The 19,635-nt window shown below is 48.8% G+C and overlaps 1 protein-coding gene across 3 annotated transcripts in view; it reads left to right on the forward strand.

Moving 5' to 3' along the window:
• Nucleotides 1-19,635, forward strand: part of WDFY3 (WD repeat and FYVE domain containing 3) — a 1,930,620-nt gene that overhangs the window by 713,355 nt on the left and 1,197,630 nt on the right. For all 3 annotated transcript variants that reach the window (XM_078676292.1, XM_078676293.1, XM_078676294.1), the window contains one exon: nt 13,298-13,512. In XM_078676292.1, coding sequence (XP_078532418.1) covers nt 13,298-13,512 — 215 coding nt within the window. The remainder of the gene's footprint in view (nt 1-13,297; nt 13,513-19,635) is intronic.

The raw sequence follows: 19,635 nt of genomic DNA on the forward strand, positions 1-19,635 counted from the left end.
TTGGAAGACTGCGGTAATCGAAGGCGGCAGCTTGTACACGGTATTCGTGGACTTGCGAGCCGCCTTCGATTTAGTACCCAGAGACAGACTCTGGACCGTATTGTCGGAGATGGGCATTCCGGCTGACATCCTGGCTATTTTGATAAAACTACACCTGGGAAATTTCGCACGTGTCAGGTGTGGAAGGGATGGGGCACTTTCAGACAGATTGACAGAGGGGTGAGACAGGGTTGTGTACTCGGGCCGACCCTGTTCTGCCTCTTTGTCAACGGGGTGATCGCCCACCTGACTGAGATGGGTGACATTGATGCTCCTAAGTTGAACGGCAGCAGGGTGCCCACTATTATGTTTGCGGACGACACCCTGCTGCTGTCCAAGTCCCCCATGGGAATACAAAGGGTCCTGGACGGGTTCTCAGCCTTTTGTGTTGAGCGGGGGCTTGAGATCAATGCTTCAAAAACTAAATACGTGATTCTCTACCCCACTTCGTCAACACGCCCCAACCCTACTATAGGTTCGCTAAGATTAGAGAGGATACTTACCTTTGAATATCTGGGCGTAACCATCAATCAGGACATGACGTGGGACACGCACCGGACTAAGGCGAATATGAAATTGGCCCAGTTAACGGGTGGCATCTGTAGGATGGCAAGCAGGTCGACCTACAAACCTCTTGGTGCCGCCCTCGAAACTTACAAAATGCAGGCTAGAGGGGCGGTGCTATACGGAGGGGAATTGTGGGATCATACTTCCGTCCAAAATCTCCAAAATCTCCAATCAACCGAAAATAAATTTATTAGGCAGTTGGCGGCATTACCTGCAAGCACCCCGCTTCTTCCGCTGAGACTTGATTTGGGCCTTAGACCCATCACAGAGGAGCTGGGATTAAGACCAATAATCTTCTGGCGCCGCATCTGGTGTACGCCGGAACTCACGAACTATAGGAACGAGCTTCAGGAGATTCTTGGTCTACCCAAATCAAGACAAATCCCATGGCTCAGGTATATTAAACAAACATGTGAGACATTGGGTAGACCAGAATTATGGCTCGATCCAGGTAATGCATGTAGTAGGACTCCACGTAAATGCCTTAAGAGGGACTTTTATGAATTGAAGCTATCAGTTACAAAGGGGAATATACGGGAGGGGTCTTTGACAGATTCGTTTATTAAATCCAAAGACTTATACCAACTTGAATGTGTGCTAGATAGCATTGCTCCCGTCCTCACTAGAAAATTATTTATGCAATGGCGTTATGGCACACTTCCTATTAGGGCAGTCACAAACCACTGGGCCCAGTCTCCTTTCGGTGAACAGTGCCCGTCATGTTCACACAGTTTGGAAGATTAATTGCATATTATATTTTTTTGTGAGGCCTACCAAAGATCCAGGAAATATTGGCTGCTCCCCCTTCTTAAAAATCTAGGCTTCACCAGATATCTCCCTGCTTATAGAATTCTAAAGACGGATCTCGCACCCCCGACTGTCTTTGCTGTAGCAAAATTTTTAACTGCGATGTGGCACACCTGCTCCCGCCTTTTAAAGATGAGGTAGATGCGGGATAAATGAATCACACTGATGATTTTTAATTGTAACATACAGTAAGTGATTTTAAAATTCGCTTATTATAATGCATTTTAATGATGTCTATTGTATTCCATCTGCATCGTGATTGAAATTGTTTGTATTTCTTTTATGATCTCAATCGATCGAAATAAAGATTGAAATGAAATGTATTTGTTTTCACACTAAAGCCAACAGACTTTCTTTTTTTATTATGAAATATGTTGAAAAGGCAGTAGCATTCTCATTTTAAGTTGTGAGTGACAACAAAACTTGGAGGCTTAACTTTTTTTATTGTGAAAAGTGTAATCTTTCCAGTTGGAACAGTGCTGGCTTTGTGGATTAAGGCTTGCTGGTGTTCACATTGTCACATGTGCACCTCACAGATATGAGCAGGCTACATTTACATGGTTAGTTGCCTCCTCTGATAGTTCTTTGGAGTAAATAATTTGTGTCCTGGTTAATATCAGACCCCCTAAAGGTGACTACTGGAATAAGAAGAACCTTCTCTTGTGAACATCTGGGCAAACAACAGGGGGCATGTTATCCATTGTTGAACAGGCTAGCTAATGAGGTTCTAGAGAGGTCCTTTTCCCATTGTGTACATTTCTAATTTTATATTTAGTCTATGGCTGTGTGTGAATTTAAGTGCACTTAAAAAAAAAAGTGAAAACTGGACAATGTTTTATTAAGAGTTATTGTGCGGGAATGCCTTGCTTCATTTGCTTGTTGTTGACCAGTAACCTTTAAAAGGTGAATGCAGATAAAACTGAGGTGTTGGGTCTTTGGTATCATCCTTGGATCTGAATCTCTATTTTCCATTTCAAAATCTTTATTTCGACATTTTTTCAGTCATAAAAGATTGCAGTAAAAACAGTTATGCCACCATAAAATTCTCATTGCATAAAAAACAGGTTTAAAAAGAATCAGTTAAAACACATGATATATGATCACAAACAGAATCAGAGTATAAAATCGCCCCTTGGTGCCGCTGTAATGAGGGAGCATCTTTTGGACCACATTGCTAGGAGGAACTTAGACAGTGCAAAGACTATGTGTGGGGATGTATCAGTCTTAAACACTCTCATTGCAACCAGACATTTGTCAAATCCCATGTTCTTGCATAAGAATATTAGCCAGTACTTTCTGACTTTTCTGTAAGGGCATGATTCACTCGTGGTTGTCGACCACTTGCCTACAAATGATCCTAGAGGTAGTGTCCCATGCCTCCATTGGATGTATAGCTTCCTTGCTCCTACTGGATAGATAACATTTAAAAACTCCTCAAAAGCATAGGAATCCTTGATCGCTAAAAAAGTTGTTGCAAAGGAACCAACTTTGGAGTAATGCAACCATCTACTCTGTTTACGGTCCATAAATAGCTTAGCAAGCGTTTTGCCTGGGACCCCCCTACATGCCTGTTCTGGGTCATACCAGAGATCTGGTAGACCTATTTTCCCTAGTTAATTTTTCACAAAAGCAAGCCAGGGGATTTTTGCTGCACTCTCATGGCTCTGGACATCTCTCAGTTCGGACCTGTAATTGGACAGTTCTGGAGTTGTCCATAACCTGCGCCAGAACCTTAAAGGTTTCAAAGCTAACTCGTCTTGGATAGAACTCAGTCCTAAATCCAATCTCAGTGGAAGTAGAGGGGTACTTTGAGGGAGGGCCAGTAACTGCCTCATAAACCTATTTTCCACATTAACAATTTTAGGCCCGCAATAATTGCCCCAAAGTTCCCCACCGTAGAGGGCCGACGCCCTTGCCTTCACAGTGCCGGGCTGACTGGCTTGAATGTGGATGTGTTAGACATTTTGAGGATTCCACCCGCTAATTGATTTAGTTTGAGTTGGGATTTCACCTGTTGCGGACCCCAGGAAAGATTTTCATTTTTCGTCACCCCCAAGTATTGGAAAGTCTGTACCCTCTCCAGTCCGACCATACCCAGGAGCGGTGATGGGCGGGTGCGTGCCGGCGGACTGAAGATCATGAATTTGGTCTTATCAACATTGATCTCCAGTACGCGGGAACGGCAAAAGTTAGTAAAGCCGTCCAGCACTCGCTCTATCCCCATCGGGGACTTGAAAAGCAGGAGGGTGTCGTCGGCGAACATTATCGCTGGCACCCTCCTGCCTGCCAATCTCGGTGCGTCGTTATTTGGAACCGCATCCAGGTGTGATATAACACCACTTACATAAAGGCAGAACAGCGTTGGTGCCAGAACGCACCCCTGCCTAACCCCCCTGGAAACTGGGAATCTGGGCGACAGCACCCCATCCCTCCCACATCTAACCTGTGCTTAGTTTTGCGTATGCAGCCTCATAAGGACCACCAATAGGGCGTCTGGAACACCCATATCCAGGAGAACCGCCCACAGTTTGTCCCTAGGTACTAGGTCAAACGCGGACCGAAGGTCCACGAAGACCATATAGAGGCTGCCACCCTCCAGTGTTGCCGTCTTCCAGAATAACATTATGAGACGGAAAATCTGGTCCACAGTTGAAGTTTTTTTCCTAAATCCAGCCTGGTAAGGACTGAGGATATCATGCTCCTCGATCCATTCCTGTAGGCGATCTAGGATTAGTCGGGAGAAGATTTTTTGAGGGACATCTATAAGGCTAATGGGCCTGTAACTGGTCGGTAGCAGAGGAGAGCCCTTCTTAAAAATTGGAACAATCTCTGCTCCCAACCATGTGCCCGTTATCTCCATGCCAGCCAAACTCGCATTGAAAAGGACACAGAGATAGGGGGCCCAGATCAGCGGTTGGTCCCTGAATAGATCACCGGGGAGCCTATCTAGGCCAGGGGCCTTGCCCGTGGCCAACTTCCTCAACAGAGAATTCCTACTCACCACGTTCGCTCTGCTGGGATTTTTGAATTGACGGGCTTCCTACACCTACGGCTGCAGCATATAGGGTCTTAAAATGGAGCTCTCAGACCTCCGTCGCTATATTTGGCTCAATTGCAGATCTAGGCTCTCCTGACCCTGTGCTGACTATTGCCCAGAATCTGCGTGGATCTCTGGAGTCTAGTGAGGACGACAGATTCGACCATTTGTCCATGTCCCATTCCATCCTGGCATGATTCATTATTTCTTTATAGTGTGATCTTAAGGTGCGAATATTAGTTTTATCTCTTCCATCTTTAATGGCCCCAATCAGTTCTGCTTTTGCCTTCCTGCATGGAGCTTTGTACCACGTGGATACGGGCACCCTATGTTTTCTTTTGGAGGTCGGGGGATTAAGAAATTCTAATAGACAGGTTACTAAGTCCTGATGCACGCATAACAGATTATCATTAAAATCCGAGGCCGTGTGCTGAGAGGTTAAGAGTGCCACTTTCTCAAGGAAAGGTACAACTGCGCTATATAATTTGGGCAGTGCGTCCCGTGATACAGCCAGCTTATCCCACTTAACTCTGCGCCTGTTATTAATTAAGGCCAGCCCTTCTGGCACATCCAGGTCGGATTCCCTTCCATTTGCCCTAGGCTGTGGGCACTCTAGCTTCAGAGTCAGGGTATTATGATTACTGTCCGCCCTAGATAAAACCTCAAAGTCAATGACCTTTGGCCATAGGGACACCTCCACCATAATATAATCTAGTCTAGATTCGTGGCCCCTTTTATTAAAGGTTCACTTGGACGGAGTGTCAGATGGCGTGCGACCGTTGCAGGCCCTTAAACAATTATTCAGAGTTAAGGTGGTAATCTGGATAGCCAATGGAGACCAGGACTTCGGATGTGGAGACTGGGAGCGCGGAATTCCCCAGTATTCATCCTCACCCGACAAGACACCCTCATTTAAGCCACTAAGTGGCTCGTAGTGACAATTTAGGTCCCCGGCGACCAGATAATGTACATCCTGACCGAGAGACACAAGAAAAGATGACAACTCTTCGATAGTTTTCGACTCGTTGGCAACGCTAATTGGCCGTGAATATACATTCACGATGGCAAATTTGTTGGAATTAGGCCAAGACAAAAGGACACACTGGATATCATCAGAGTGAGTCGGAATAGTCTCAACCAAGCAGCCCAGATGTAGGCCAACCCAGGTTGTAAGGCCCCCTGATGGGTGTCCTTTTCCCCCCCACCGTGCAAGAATATTATATGATGCAAAGCCCACTCTATGTTGGTCCTCCCTAGCCCAGGTTTCTTGGAATAGGCAAATATCACTGCCATCCACAAAAGTTCCCCACTCTGGGCAGGCTAATTTATTGGGTAGGCCTGCCACATTCTAGGATAGAATTGTCATACACTTTGTGCTCCCCGTGCTAGACTGTGTGCGGTCAGGCACGATGTCTGCCTTCACCGTTATATCTCCAGAGCTAGTGATAGGTATAGGCGTTGCTGGTGAGTAAGCATCGACTGCCCTATCAAGTACGTGTATGTTGCTAGTGTTGGGTGTGGACGATGTTGTTGAATAGACATCGTCTGCCCTATCCAGAGCGTACGTGTTGCCACTCCTAGGGCTCTCTATTGGGGGGTTCTGAACTCCTTGCTGGTCGCGTGTCTGATCTCTCCCCTCCGAGATCTGGCCATCCCCTGCAGCTGGCCTGTGAATCTGAGCCTCATCTTGTATCCCCTTATCGGCACTAGTCAGTCAATCGACCTGGTCCAAGCCACTGTACCTATTATAGTATGGAATTTGGTTCTGGGCAGATGGTAGATAGGCGTCCCAATTTTTCCCTCCCCTGCCCGCTCGATGATGAGGTACAAAAGACCACCCATCATCTATGTTACTCGATTGTTTGCTGGGATAGAAATAAGAGAGTGGTCTGACTTCTATCTTTGTGCCTACACTAGCTAGGTTCCAATTGCATATGTAATCTACAATGTGTGGATCCCTGAAGTTAACTAATACGCAGTCTCCATCTAGAGTTTTAGCAGTGTGCCCAACCCATCCCACCCTCCTAACCATAGATATTTCAGAACACATGTGCGGAGGGAGGGGTCTGTGAGCATTGAGCCACTGAATGACTTTGTTTTTTAGGGTTGGGTATGATTCGGCTTTCGACATGCCAATTTCGGGGACCCCAGTTAGAATAATTAGGTAGGGGCTAACTTCAGGAGGCAAGTCCACCTTGGGTTCGGTGTGCGATTTCCTCTTTACACCTGGGTCCAGAGTGGCCCGCCCGACGTGGGACGTAGTGCAAGCCTGTGTTCCCCCCACACCACTGGGCGCAGTGTGCTGATCAGCCGTAAGCCCCCCTCCCAGTCTATTGGGCAAGACGTTTGTTCCCCCCACAGATACAGAGGGGTTGACAAAATTATTTTTTTATCTCAGAGATTTCAAGGTTATTATGTTTCGCAACCCCTCCAGCCTCGATTGGTCTGTTCTGGTTAGCCTGATCTAGTGCGTTGTTAACCAAACTATTTAGAGTAGCCACAGTTACTTGTTCAAAATTGAATAGTTGGCTTTCAATGTTAGCAAGTCTATCTTCCAGCGGCCGTAGTATGGCACTCAGATGCGCAGTTATTTTCGAGCATGAGCGATCCTCCCACAACAATAGTTCATTCCTGGGTAGACCTCTACCTGGCACAGTGATCGATACATCAGGTGAATTAAGTACAACGGCTGGACTTAGTGTCTCAGCCTTATTTGGGCTTTGAGGAGTTACCTGTTTTTTGCGATTTTTGGCTGGTCTGTCTCCAAACTTTTTTGCAATAGGCTGCTTTCTCTTAGGAATTGCACCCTTGGAATTCACATTAAACTGGCAGGTAATCGGTCTGTCCGGGGTTTTTTCCGGAGTGGGTGTGTCCAGTCGTGGAGAGTCTTACCGTTGGGTCGTTTGAGAACACGGGGGGGTTTTGGCCAAGTCCTGTCTCGGTGAGTGAATTTGGGCTGTTGTTGTCACATTGACCAAGTGTACATTGCCCAGATTAGTATCCCTGGGAATCTCTGGTGTTCGAGCATTCGCAAAATGTCCCATCGAGGATCTTTTGGCCATAGCAAGATCCTGCGAGACCCTGCGTTCCAATTGTTTAATACCCTGATCAATCGCCACATTGGTTCTAGTTATGAAGTCATCCAATGTTCCAGTGAGTTTCTTGTTATGCCCTTTGCTTCTGGACTCCCGTTCAGCCATATTACAAATGTACAGGATGACAGAAATCCTCCACTCCACAAAAGGTACTTTCAAGTAGCTAGCTAGAATGGTTCAAGGGACAGCCAAAAGGGCTGGCCCGTCCGGTCTCTGCCGGGCTCGAACGGGCTACAACGGGCCCGTCCTTGGCCCGGGCTTAGCCCGGCGCACACCCGCGCGCGTCCCGCGAAACGCGGAAGTGGGCGTGGCTAAATATGGAGGTGAGGCAGGAAGAGGACCCAGGTGCGGCCGGTCACTCGCCGCTATGATCCCTGGTCCTCGCAGTCCCGCAGGTCTGTTGTTCTGCCCCAAATCAGCGCGTGTCAGGTAAGAGAGCAAAAGTTTTGGCCCCGAGAGTTATGGCAGGAAGTGTCTCTTTCTCCAAGCAGCTCCCGCGAAGCGGGGGCCGCGAGGCGCTTTGAAGTGCAGGGAGGCTGGGCGGGAAGAGGACCCAGGTGCGGCCGGTCACTCGCCGCTATGATCCCTGGTCCTCGCAGTCCCGCAGGTCCGTTGTTCTGCCCCAAATCAGCGTGTGTCAGGTAAGAGAGCAAAGGTTTTGGCCCCGAGAGTTATGGCAGGAAGTGTCTCTTTCTCCGAGCGACATCTCTATTTGATGTCCATCCGCTCTTGGCCTATTCCCTGCCCTTATTACTATGACCAAAAATATTGGTATTACTATCAACACTGATTTTACCTTTTGCCATCATATCAATAAGATCCTTGGTACTTGTTACTCCCCTTTGAAGGGCTTAAAGGTAGTACTTCTGAGCTGAAAGTTGCAGGTTAATGATCAGGCATTTGTCTTATCCTGGTTGGATTATAGGAATGCAGTGTTACTTGAATTATCTCAATCAGCGGTTCTTAACCTGTGGTCCGAAGACCTCTGAGGGTCTGGAGGCCTACTTAGGGGGTGTGCAACTACTTAAAAAAATTAAATAATAAAAAAATGAATAAATTAAAATCATAAACTAATCACAAATACAAAAATAAAATTGAAAATGTTCAATATTCTTCTATATTTGATTGAGAATTAAATGCAATATTTCAATATTTGAGTATTTCTTTGGTGTATACCTGTTTCTGTTCTTTTGTGCATTGTTTTAAGGTGTAAATCATAGAAGTTGTTTAGGCGTGGGTCCCCAGCTTCCAATAATGACTCAGTGGGGATCTCTGGATTGGATTCCAGTAGTGATTTGCTTGGGGATCCACAGAAGTCAACAGGCTAAGAACTGCTGATCTAAACATCTGATCTGTTATGTTCAGATTGTGCTAAATGTAGCTGTTTGGTTTGTTTCTTGATTTACCTTTGCATCCACGAGGGCTCTCTGCTTGAGCAGGACTTGTCCTTCCAAATGCTTTACCGATCTTCTCATGCACTCTTCTTTGTGTTCATTTACCATCACACCTGAGGAGGTAGACGTTCTTTCTCGGTCTGGTTCCCTGGGCCAAACTGCCAGTTTATTCCATCAACATCCTGCACTGCAAGAGCAACTCGTAGACCCATGGGAGCCTAGATATAGTATCACATTTGGGCAACAGTGGTTCTCGTTGGTTTCATTTGGGTAAGAATCAAACCATTAGGTAGCTAAATACCCTCATGCAATATACGGAGCATGGAGAGAAAAGAAGAATATTAAAATACATCAAATCCCACAAAGCATAATTACACATAAGATTTTATCTCTAGAATTATCCACAAAGGAATATACAATTGAAACAGTGCAATGCGTCCCCAGTGCCAAAGCAAAGGTGCAAACAAATTCCAATAAAAATGAATGAAAATAAAACCAGCTAGTAGCTTGGTAACAAACAACTTCATAGAATTCATGGGCTTTTGTAAAGATAAAAGTTTGATAAATTTAGTTTGTTATCCTTGTCGACGCCTTTCCAACCCTATAAACAATGCACAGGTCTCATCAGGTCTAGAAGATAGGACACATCCGTGAGCCCCATAATAAAAGGGTTAATACAGCATGAGAGAACAAAGAAAAGAGAAAGGGAGAGGGCTGAATGTGAAGAGGTAAAATGTACATTAACACGTATGTGCAATAATTGGAATAAAGTATACTCTGGGTGTATGCGCTAATTCCCCCGGGTCCCTTGTATGGCAAACATAAGAGCTCCAACATAACGTGTATTTGTAAAGTGCACGTTCACCCAAGGGTATCTTGACGCTGAATAACAGATGTTTATTGTTACCCAACTCAATGGTACTCATTTTATCGACCTCCGAAGGATGAAAGGCTGAGTGGACGCCGTCGTGATTTAAACCTGTGACCCCGAGGTCGAACATAGGTCCCTACGGTGGCTGCATTAGTCCACTAAGCTAGGAGCTCCAACAATAAGGAGCAGGCTTTGAGGGGAAAAAAGTCCCTAGCAATCCAGCAGCTGGCACATCATAATCTACGCCTTTGTCTGAATCATCCAGGGTTACTCCCTCTATCTTCTAGTCTTGATGAGACCCGTGTATTGTTGATATGGGCCAAAACGTCATCCATAAGGATAATAAACAAACTTTAATTTGTTGAACTTGTATCCTTACAAAAGCCCATTAATTATTTTCAGTTGTTTGTTAACAAACCACCAGCTGATTTTATTTTCGTTCATTTTTATTGGAATTTGTTTGCAACTTTGTTTTGGCTTTGGCACTAGGAGCACATTGCACTGTTTCATTTATATGTGCCCAAATGCATTTTTCCACCAGGCATTTCTCCGGTGGGCAGGAGCCAATGGTTGCCGGTTTGAATGGCAGAGGGCTGCTGTTGGTCCTTCTGTCACATTTTCCATCTCCTCCGTGTAACTCTGTTTGGTACATCATGTACCTTAGGCACGAAGGAGGATAGGGAGAGAGGGTAGAAAAGGCAAGAGAGTGATGAGACAGGAGGAACAGAGTAAGGCTGGTTTGAAATTATTTTGCCAGAGCTGATTTTGGCTTCCACTCAAGCCCTACCTATACCCAGTAGACCAGAGGGACTCTGCCCATGTGACTGCAGGATGAGTGCTCTGAAGGCGCAGCGCATTGAGGCCAGTCCCTTAGGTCTTTTTAGGTCGAGCCTAGAGCAGCGCATGCGCTGCTTGCTTGGCTCGACTTTTAGTAAGGGGGTTTTCAAAGTGCTACCTTTGCCGGCCCCCAGCTTGCTGTTACGCGCACAAGCACACACAACGTGCACAGCTGCCATCTGGCTTTCTACAGTGTGTGAATCCCCTCCCCTACCCCCTCCCACTCCCTCCTTGTCAGCTTCAGCACACGCTTGTTCTCCTTTGATCCCTATCTTTTCTTTTCTCAGTCTCACCCTCTCCCTGCCTTTTTACAACTGCGGCCGCACCCCTGTGGCCCGCCCCCACTCCCCCCTCGTCAGCTTCAGCGCACGCTTGTTCTCCTTTGATCCCTATCTTTCCCTTTCTCAGTCTCACCCTCTCCCTGCCTTTTACAACTGCGGCCGCACCACTGTACCCGCCCCCACTCGCCCTCCCACTCCTTCCTAGTCCGCTTCAGCACGTGCTTCTTACTACCTGCAAGAGATCTTCACTTAGAGTTGGAAGACCTAGTGGTAAAGTCACACCAAGGATCGCAGGGGTTTTGGTGAGAAGCAGAAGTTTAAGGAATAAGCATCCCAGAATTGCGTCCCCTCTTTATTGTATGTTGTACAAACCAAAACAACTAAACGGCTTCTAAGCAACCTCTCCACTTCCATGCTCACGTGAAGCAGTTTGAATGCGGCAGGCTTAGCACTGATGGGAGTAGGAAGTTTTTGGCTCTCTCTGTCTGCACAGACCCATTGAAGGCAGATGAACACATAGGAGGGGCCATTTTGTTGGTTTCTGGCAAAATGACGCCACAAGAATGAACAGCATGTGGTCCTTCGTCGCTGTGACGTCACAGAGATTCAGCAGAAACCGATTCTGCTTTTTTCCCTTTAACCCCTGCTGACAATTTTACCTGAAATCTTATTAGTACGAACGAGTTGTCTTCATAATCATTTTTAAAAAGCCAATGACTGACACCGAGAAGATAAAAAAAGAAATAAAAACAGATGCAAAATGAGTGCAACTAAGGGCACTTGTACACAATTGTAGAATGCCAATGCCTGTTCTATGTTCACAGGCAGCGCGAGACCCGTCTCTTAATTTGTCCCGGTGGTGGTCACTAACGCTTATTTTTGGGCAAAGACGGAGGCTTATTTGTAGCACTCCCCCTCTCGTGCGTCCCCTATACTCGGTGCGGTATTCCTGTAGTCGTTCTTTGGCCCCTTCATTTTACCTTGAGCATGGCAGCAGGCCCACAGAATCAGCAGGACGGAGCACCTAAGCGCCTTCATGCTGAAGCCGGAACAGACTCGCTCAGTCGCACCAGCTTCCCCTGCGCTTTGTCGAAAGTGGTTTTAAATTCAGCCTGGCCTTGTGTTTTAATCCGCGGTACAAGGTGCTGCAGTTCTGTGGAATTCAGTTGCAACATCCAGCTGGGAGAGGTTATGCAAATATTCTAAGTAGGCGGTACAAGCAGCTGGACCCCGCATTCCCTCCGTCTATTCAAGGCCACTTGATTTGTCAATCATTGAATACCACAGCTTTATTAAATCTAGTTAGCCTTGTCTGTGTTTGGACCTTGTCTGTGTTTGGATGACCAGACAAAAGCTAATTTTCTAAAATAAACTTTGATTTGCCGTAAATCTTTTTCCTTGTTTTCTTTGTGACGTCAAACCCCTGCACCCTTTCTTCCATTTAAAACCCACTCCCAGCGCAGTAAGAAACACCTTGCTTACCAAGGCGTAGAAAGGTAGATGTACAGATATAGCAAAAAGGTGGAAAAGGGGGAGGGAGATGGAAAGGGAGAGCTAAACACATAGAGCAAGAAGAGTTGGGCGAAAAAAGTGTGTTTGGAGAGTATAACCGAGTGTACAAGCATTGGCATAACAAATAGGTCTCGCTTTTGGGATCTTCTAAGTATTTAGTTATGCAGCACAATATCCTTGGTGCAACAACATCAACTGTTGCGTGGCTAAACACTTATAAGGTCCCAAAGGTGAGACCTATTGGCTATGGCAATGCTTGTGAAATTTTTCAAACGTGAAAACAAATGTATAAAAGTAAGGTTTTGGTGGAGAAAACTCTATTCAAACTTTTTTCCTGGCCAATTTCCCCTAAAATTGTTTTTGATGAAAAAGTCTCCTGCAAAAAGTTAGTTTTTAAAGCGCAATAATTGTGGGTTTCGCCTGAGAAAATGCAACTTTGCTCACTCTTAAACCAGGGTTGGAAAACCCCTGGTCACTTGGTTCTGTGTGACCCTGTGTATTCCAGCTCACTCGACTGCTCCTTTACCCTTTGAAGAATCTCCATTAAGATAGCCCTTCGCACTGGAAGGGTTTTTGTGCCATGAGCTGCAAGTGAAGCAGCAAACTCCTGTGGAATGTGCATACATTGAGTCACATTTACGAAGATTCCAAGATACAAAGTACACCAAAAGATACTCTCCTAAGCAATTGATCGAAATGGTTACCTCTATTTTACAGTGAGCTCAGTCAATATACATCATGTTTCATTTAAAAAAAAAAATTATTTAAAGCCTCTCAGCCTCAGTTTGACACACGTAAGAGAACCTTAGAATTACAGAAATGTCATTAAACAATGTATTCTTGTGTTTTTTGTGCAGCATGCCCTGGACCTTCAGCTTGCCGTGTGTAACATTATGCAGTCCCTGGTTCACACGGAAAGGAACCAGCAAATGATGTGCGACGCAGGACTTCATGCACGCCTTCTGCAGAAGTGTAGCGCTGCTCTAGCTGATGAAGACCATTCGCTGCACCCTCCGCTCCAAAGGATGTTTGAAAGGCTGGCCTCTCAAGCATTAGAGCCCTTGGTGTTAAGGTGAGTCACCCTTATAGTCCTCGGGCCCTCTTTTTTTAGCCACCGTTTGTGAACGCTGTCCTTATACTGAGGGTCTTTGTATTTGATTTTGGTTTATGTGCTCACAAGGGCTGGCTTGCTCTCCTTCAGAGAGGTACATTTTCTCGGATTTTCTAGTATTCCCCCTCCATGCCTTTTGCAGTTCTGCTTAAAAATTGTTTTTTAAACTTACGTTTGCCTCCGGTGCCGGATTCCCGCATCGTGCCTCCTGCTCTCTGCAAACAGGAAGCAGGCAGCCTCCCTCTCTTCCCCAAAGCCAATCACAATGCTGTAATGGTGATTGGCTGGGACGCCATCCTTACAGGCGTCTACGGGGAGGCCGTTTTCTTCATGCAAGGCCGACCAAACAGTCAGCGCCCATAACATTGGGCTAGCCACTGCTCTCCGACTTGCCCGCCCCCAACCAGGCATACTCTTCTTCTGCTTTCGCACAGTGCGAGTAGCAGAAACGTAAAATGGTATTTATACCATTTTACATTTCTGCTTCTCACACTGTGAGAAAGCAGTGAGGCGACTTCCCTACGCCCACGTGGAGGAGCCATCCCTGCTTGTAATACTAGATTTCTTTGGCCTTGCTTTGGTGCAGAGTATTAGCATGTCTTGGCACTAAGTACTATTAACACTCACTCACTCACACTCATGCATTCACACACACACACACATGCACGCACACATCCATTCACAACATTCACTCCCATATAGTCATGCACACATGCACCACACATTAAAAATAAAATCGTACTTACCTGTGCCGCTCCAATCTGTGTAGATCCCAGGAGGGTTGGGACTGCTGCCTTCCCTCATTGGCTGACCTTAGGTCAGCCAATGAGCAAAGACAGCAGTACCTCACTCGTCACTGAGCGGGATGGGGTCAGTGAGACTGCTGACACACCACCCTGTGACGAGGTGTCAGTGATTCGCCCTCATCCCTGAGCAATTCAGGGCTTAGAACTTAAATGCCCAAGTAAATATATGATGCTCCCCCATGTCACGAGGGGGAGGGCTTTGAGTTGCTTTGCTAGGCTGAAGATGTCATGCCGACAGGAGCTGTGAAGCTGTCACTTTTTCAGCCTGACAAAGTTTATCTCAGGAAGCCCAGGAGTTTACGCATTTAGGGCGTGTCTAGCTCCTGGCTGCCTGACCTAAAAATAAAGTGTCTGTCAGGTTGACCTTTGCTCAGCTTGACATATGTTCTTTGTAATGGCCGAAAGGTAAGGAGTCGTGGCCCTTTAGCCCATTAGGATGGCCTGCGGCTGTTAGCACAACCGGGCCCTCAGCCGGATGGTAGAATTCCTTTTAACATAGTCCGCAGGCACTGATATTAGAGCAGTGCTCTCTGTCACAGGAGGAGCGTACTACTTCCCAGACTGATGCCTCTTACCTTCAAGCAAACAGTGGCATACGTTTTTTGATTTCGTTGGCAGATGTCATGGTGAAGGTGCTCGTTGCTAAGATGAGTGGGAAACCTGGCCTTCAAATACTTATGAGTGCTTAACTGGCGGCCTCTACACCGGCCAACTACTTGATAATTGTGGTATGGAACAGCATGATTTTATTTACAATCACAATAGGTACATCAGGCGCCACTTGCAGCGCCAAAGGCTGTTTATTAATTTACGGTGATCCACAGTGAAAAGCAGTACATTGATTAATATGCTGCTTTGCTGGCATTGTGCTTCACTGCTTGTACAGAGTACCATGTGCTCTGTATTAATGCTGCCCCAATTGCCCTGTTTGCACTAAGGTGTGCAAAACTGCGACCAAGAGGCTTCCAGTTCACCTTGTATTCAAAGGACATTGGTAAGAGCACTGCTAGCTCCTCTTTGAAATTAGTGTTTACCAACTCAGTCTTCCGATATGATCAGCATCTTGCTAAGTCAGATTTTCCATCTCATAGGCAAGGATCTGAGCTCTGCTGCCCAGAAGCATAAACCTAATATATATTGGTTTGCAACACATGCAGTGACCTTAGGTTCCCCATCATATCAGAAAGCACTGTCATCTATGCACCAGTAAGTATTATATTCTTGGGTGGACAATGGGTCCAATCCTAGCTCATGATAAGTCTTCCTCCACCTTTACCAGCTAAATCTGTACTGAGATTTGGGTTTAATTGCAGCTGCAAGTCTTGGCTATTTCTTTAGTGTTGTCAATCTCAGGAAATGTTTTCACTTATCTGAAAGAGACACATTAGTGATAGATTCCTTACCTTAGAATATCCCCAGGCGTCAGACTGGATCCGGAATTTTTTTGCGTAGCAGTACCCATGCGCGTCGGTAGGCGTCGACCGCGGCTCCGCGTTCGTCGTCTGCGCCGTGATGACGTCGTCGGAGTACTTAGACGCAGCCTCCGCGCACTGACGTCAGTTCTTCTTTTTTCCACACCAGGAAGCGCAGATCCGGAAAAAGTTGTACCCTAGTCACTTTTTTACTAACTTTTTACGATCCTTTTTGATTTACTTCGAAGTCTCTCGACTCCGACGGTGCCGGTAGGGATGCCTGGGTTCAAGCCCTGCGCCGACTGCAACCGACTGATGTCGGTTACCGACCCCCATCACTGGTGCCTGCACTGTCTAGGCCCGGACCACGACGACAAGTCCTGCTCCGACTGCCGGGCCCTGACGTCTAAAGCTAGACGGGAGCGGTCCCGTAAGCGACTCGGTGCTTCGGCCCCTGCGCCGTCTGGTGCTTTGGCCCCTGCGCCGTCTGGTGCTTTGGCCCCGGCGCCGTCGGGTGCTTTGGCCCCGGCGCCTTCGGCGACTTCGGTCCCGTCGCCGCAGGGCCCCACTGGATCCGGCTCCGGATCCGGGTCGCCGCCGGTCGACCTCACGACCTCGCCGGCGCCGACCCCAAGGGTGTCGCCCCCGGTCCTGCCCTCGATTCGGGTCTGGCGTCAGACGCCGATGGGAGATTTTTAATTCTACGACCCGGCCCCATCCTTAAAGCCTGAGTACCAGGCGATGGGTGACGAGGGGGATTGGGAGGGGTCTGAGGTCTTCTGCAGACTGGACAGGAGAGTTTGGGGATGCCAGTGGTTTGGACACTTTGCCCGACACTGGTTTTTGTCCCCCCCCCCCCACCTTAGCATGGCTACGGAGGAGGGGGCTGCTTATAGCGTGGTGCTGATGAGGGCAGCCAAGTCCTTGGGCCTTGAGCTCCCCGTCGCGGCCGTGAGGACTAACCTCCTCACTGAGGTCCTTAAACAGCAGTCAAGCTCGGCCGAGCCTCTGCTGCCGTTTAATGGGGCCTTATCAGACGTTCTTCTGGGCACTTGGTCCAAGCCCGCTACAGGTCAGTCTGTGGATGGGAACGTGGCCAGGCGCCACCGCCCGGCTCCAGGCGACCCTTGCTTTCTGTCTACCCACCCCACTCCCGAGAGCCTGGTCATCCAGGCCTCCAATTCCCAGACCGCATTCCCGTCGGCTCCCCCCGACCAGGAATCCAAGAGGTACGAGCAATACGGGAAGAAAGTATTCTCCTCCCTGAGTTTAGGGTTGCGGTCCGTCAACACCGCATGCCTCATGGGCCGTTACACCCACTCTCTGTGGGACACGGTCGCGGACGTGCTGCCAGAATGCCCGGTGGAGGTCCGGGCTAAACTCGGCCTAACCCTTGTTGAGGGTCGGGATGCGGCGCGTTATTCCATCCAGTGTTGGCTGGACTCTACTGACTCACTGGGCAGAGCGATGGCAACGACGGTGGCGATTCGTCGCCATGCCTGGTTGAGATCTCCCAACTTCTCGGCTGATGTCCAAAACACACTTATGGACATGCCGTTCGATGGCCGTCGCCTCTTTGGCGACAAGGCAGACCATGCGCTTGAGCGCTTTAAGGACTCCAGGGCTATGGCCAAGTCCTTGGGCCTCTCGGCCCGCGCCAGCAAATGGCTGCCTTTTGCTCCTTTCGTGGCCAAGGAAGGGGCGCCCCCACACGTCCTGCCAGCCACGGGCCGCAGACTACCATCCAGCGCGGTGGCGGATGTGGAAACCGCCGTGGCGGCGGTCGGGGACAACAGCGAGGCCAGTCCAAACCTACCCCTGCAGCATCCGCCTCAAAACCCTCCTAGTCCGTGCTTTCAGGCCCATGTGACGCCAGTGGGGGGCCGGGTTCGCCATCACCACCACCACTGGCGCACTGTCACTGCGGACAGGTGGGTGCTGCAAATCGTCCAAAGGGGCTATTCCCTCCCCTTCGAGGCGTCCCCTCTAGCCATGCCACCGCAGTACCACCGCGTGTCAGGGGGATCACTTAAGACTTCTACAAGAGGAAGTTATGGCCCTCTTGGCCAAGGGGGCCATCGAGCGCATTCCTTGGCTAGAAGTAGGGTGTGGTTGTTACTCCCACTACTTTCTGGTACCCAAGAAGGGCAAAGGGGGCCTACGCCCTATCCTGGACCTACGGAACTTCAACGGCTTCCTCCGGAAGGAGAAGTTCAAGATGCTGACATTAACTCAGGGCTTAGCTGCCCTAGACCCTGGAGACTGGATGGTAGCGTTGGACTTGCAGGACGCTTATTTTCACATCCCCGTCCTGCCGGCCCTCCGGCGTTACCTGCGGTTCACGGTAGACCACAAGCACTTTCAGTTTACCGTGCTTCCCTTCGGCCTTACCAGCGCCCCACGGGTGCTCACGAAAGTGATGGCGGTGGTCGCAGCTCATCTGCGCAGGTTAGGGGTTTCAGTCTTCCCCTACCTCGATGACTGGTTTTTGAAGGTGGGCTCGCCCCAGACAGTCATCAGCCACCTCCAGACTACGGCCGACCTCCTGCACCTGCTGGGGTTCTCCATCAATGTGCCCAAGTCACACCTGTGTCCCTCTCAGAAGCTCCTCTTAATCGGAGCGGTTCTGGACTCGGCGCGGTTTCGGGTTTATCCTCCCGAACAGCGGGTTCGGGATATTCAGGCTCTGATTCTGATCTTTCAGCCTTTATCCCGAGTCTCAGTCAGGTTGACGCTGCTGCTTGTGGGGCTGATGGTCTCCTGCATCCTTCTGGTGCATCACGCCCGGTGGCGGATGCGGGCTCTGCAGTGGGACCTGAAGTTTCAGTGGACCCAGCATCAGGGCAACTTGTCCGACCATGTATTGATCTCGGAGGGCAATGCAAGACAGTTGCAGTGGTGGCTCACGGACCGCAATTGGGTCAGCGGCAGATCCCGCTCCCTACCTCAACCGGAGCACGTAGTTGTGACGGACACCACCCTCCAGGGCTGGGGGGCCGCATGGAAGACGCGGAGATCAGAGGCGTCTGGTCTCCGGCGGAGTCCTGGCTCCACATCAACCTTCTGGAGCTGCGTGCGATCCGGCTTGCACTGAAGGCATTTCTCCCCTCTGTCCGGGGGGAGTGTAGTGCAGGTGTTCACGGACAACACCACCGCCATGTGGTACTGCAACAAACAGGGCGGGGTGGGGTCGTGGACCCTATGCCAGGAGGGTCTGCGCCTCTGCCTGTGGCTGAATCATCAGGGCGTAACCCTGGTGGTTCAACACCTAGCAGGTTCCCTGAACGCCAGGGCGTACGAACTCAGCCGTCGGTGCATGATGAATCAAGAATGGCGTCTGAACTCGGACGTGGCGCAAGGCCTCTTTCAGCAGTGGGGAGAGCCTTGGTTAGATCTATTCGCCACAGAAGAGAACGCGCAATGTCATCAGTACTGGGCGTTGGAATTTCCAAGGCGGCACGCGCTCGGAGACGCTTTTTGTTGCGAGTGGAGTTGCGGTCTATTGTACGCCTTTCTGCCTATACCACTTCTACCCAGAGTGCTGAAGAAGATCAGGGGTGACCGGGCCCAGTTTATCCTTGTGGCTCCGGACTGGGCACGAAGATATTGGTATCCAGAGCTACTCAGCATGTCTGTCGATCCCCCGATTCGTCTGTCTCTTCAGGAGGACCTTCTGTCGCAGCAGCAGTGGACGGTCCTCCACCCCCACCTGTCCAGTCTCCACCTCCATTCTTGGAGATTGAGCGGCGACAGTTGAGGCCATTTGACTTGCCTCCTGAACTCTGTAATGTCATTCTGGCAGCTAGGCGTCCCTCCACAAAGTCGGTATACGCCTGCAGGTGGAACAGATTTGTGGCATGGTGCAC

The sequence above is a fragment of the Lissotriton helveticus genome, chromosome 2_1 (assembly GCF_964261635.1).
Source record: "Lissotriton helveticus chromosome 2_1, aLisHel1.1, whole genome shotgun sequence".
Lineage (NCBI taxonomy): Eukaryota > Metazoa > Chordata > Amphibia > Caudata > Salamandridae > Lissotriton > Lissotriton helveticus.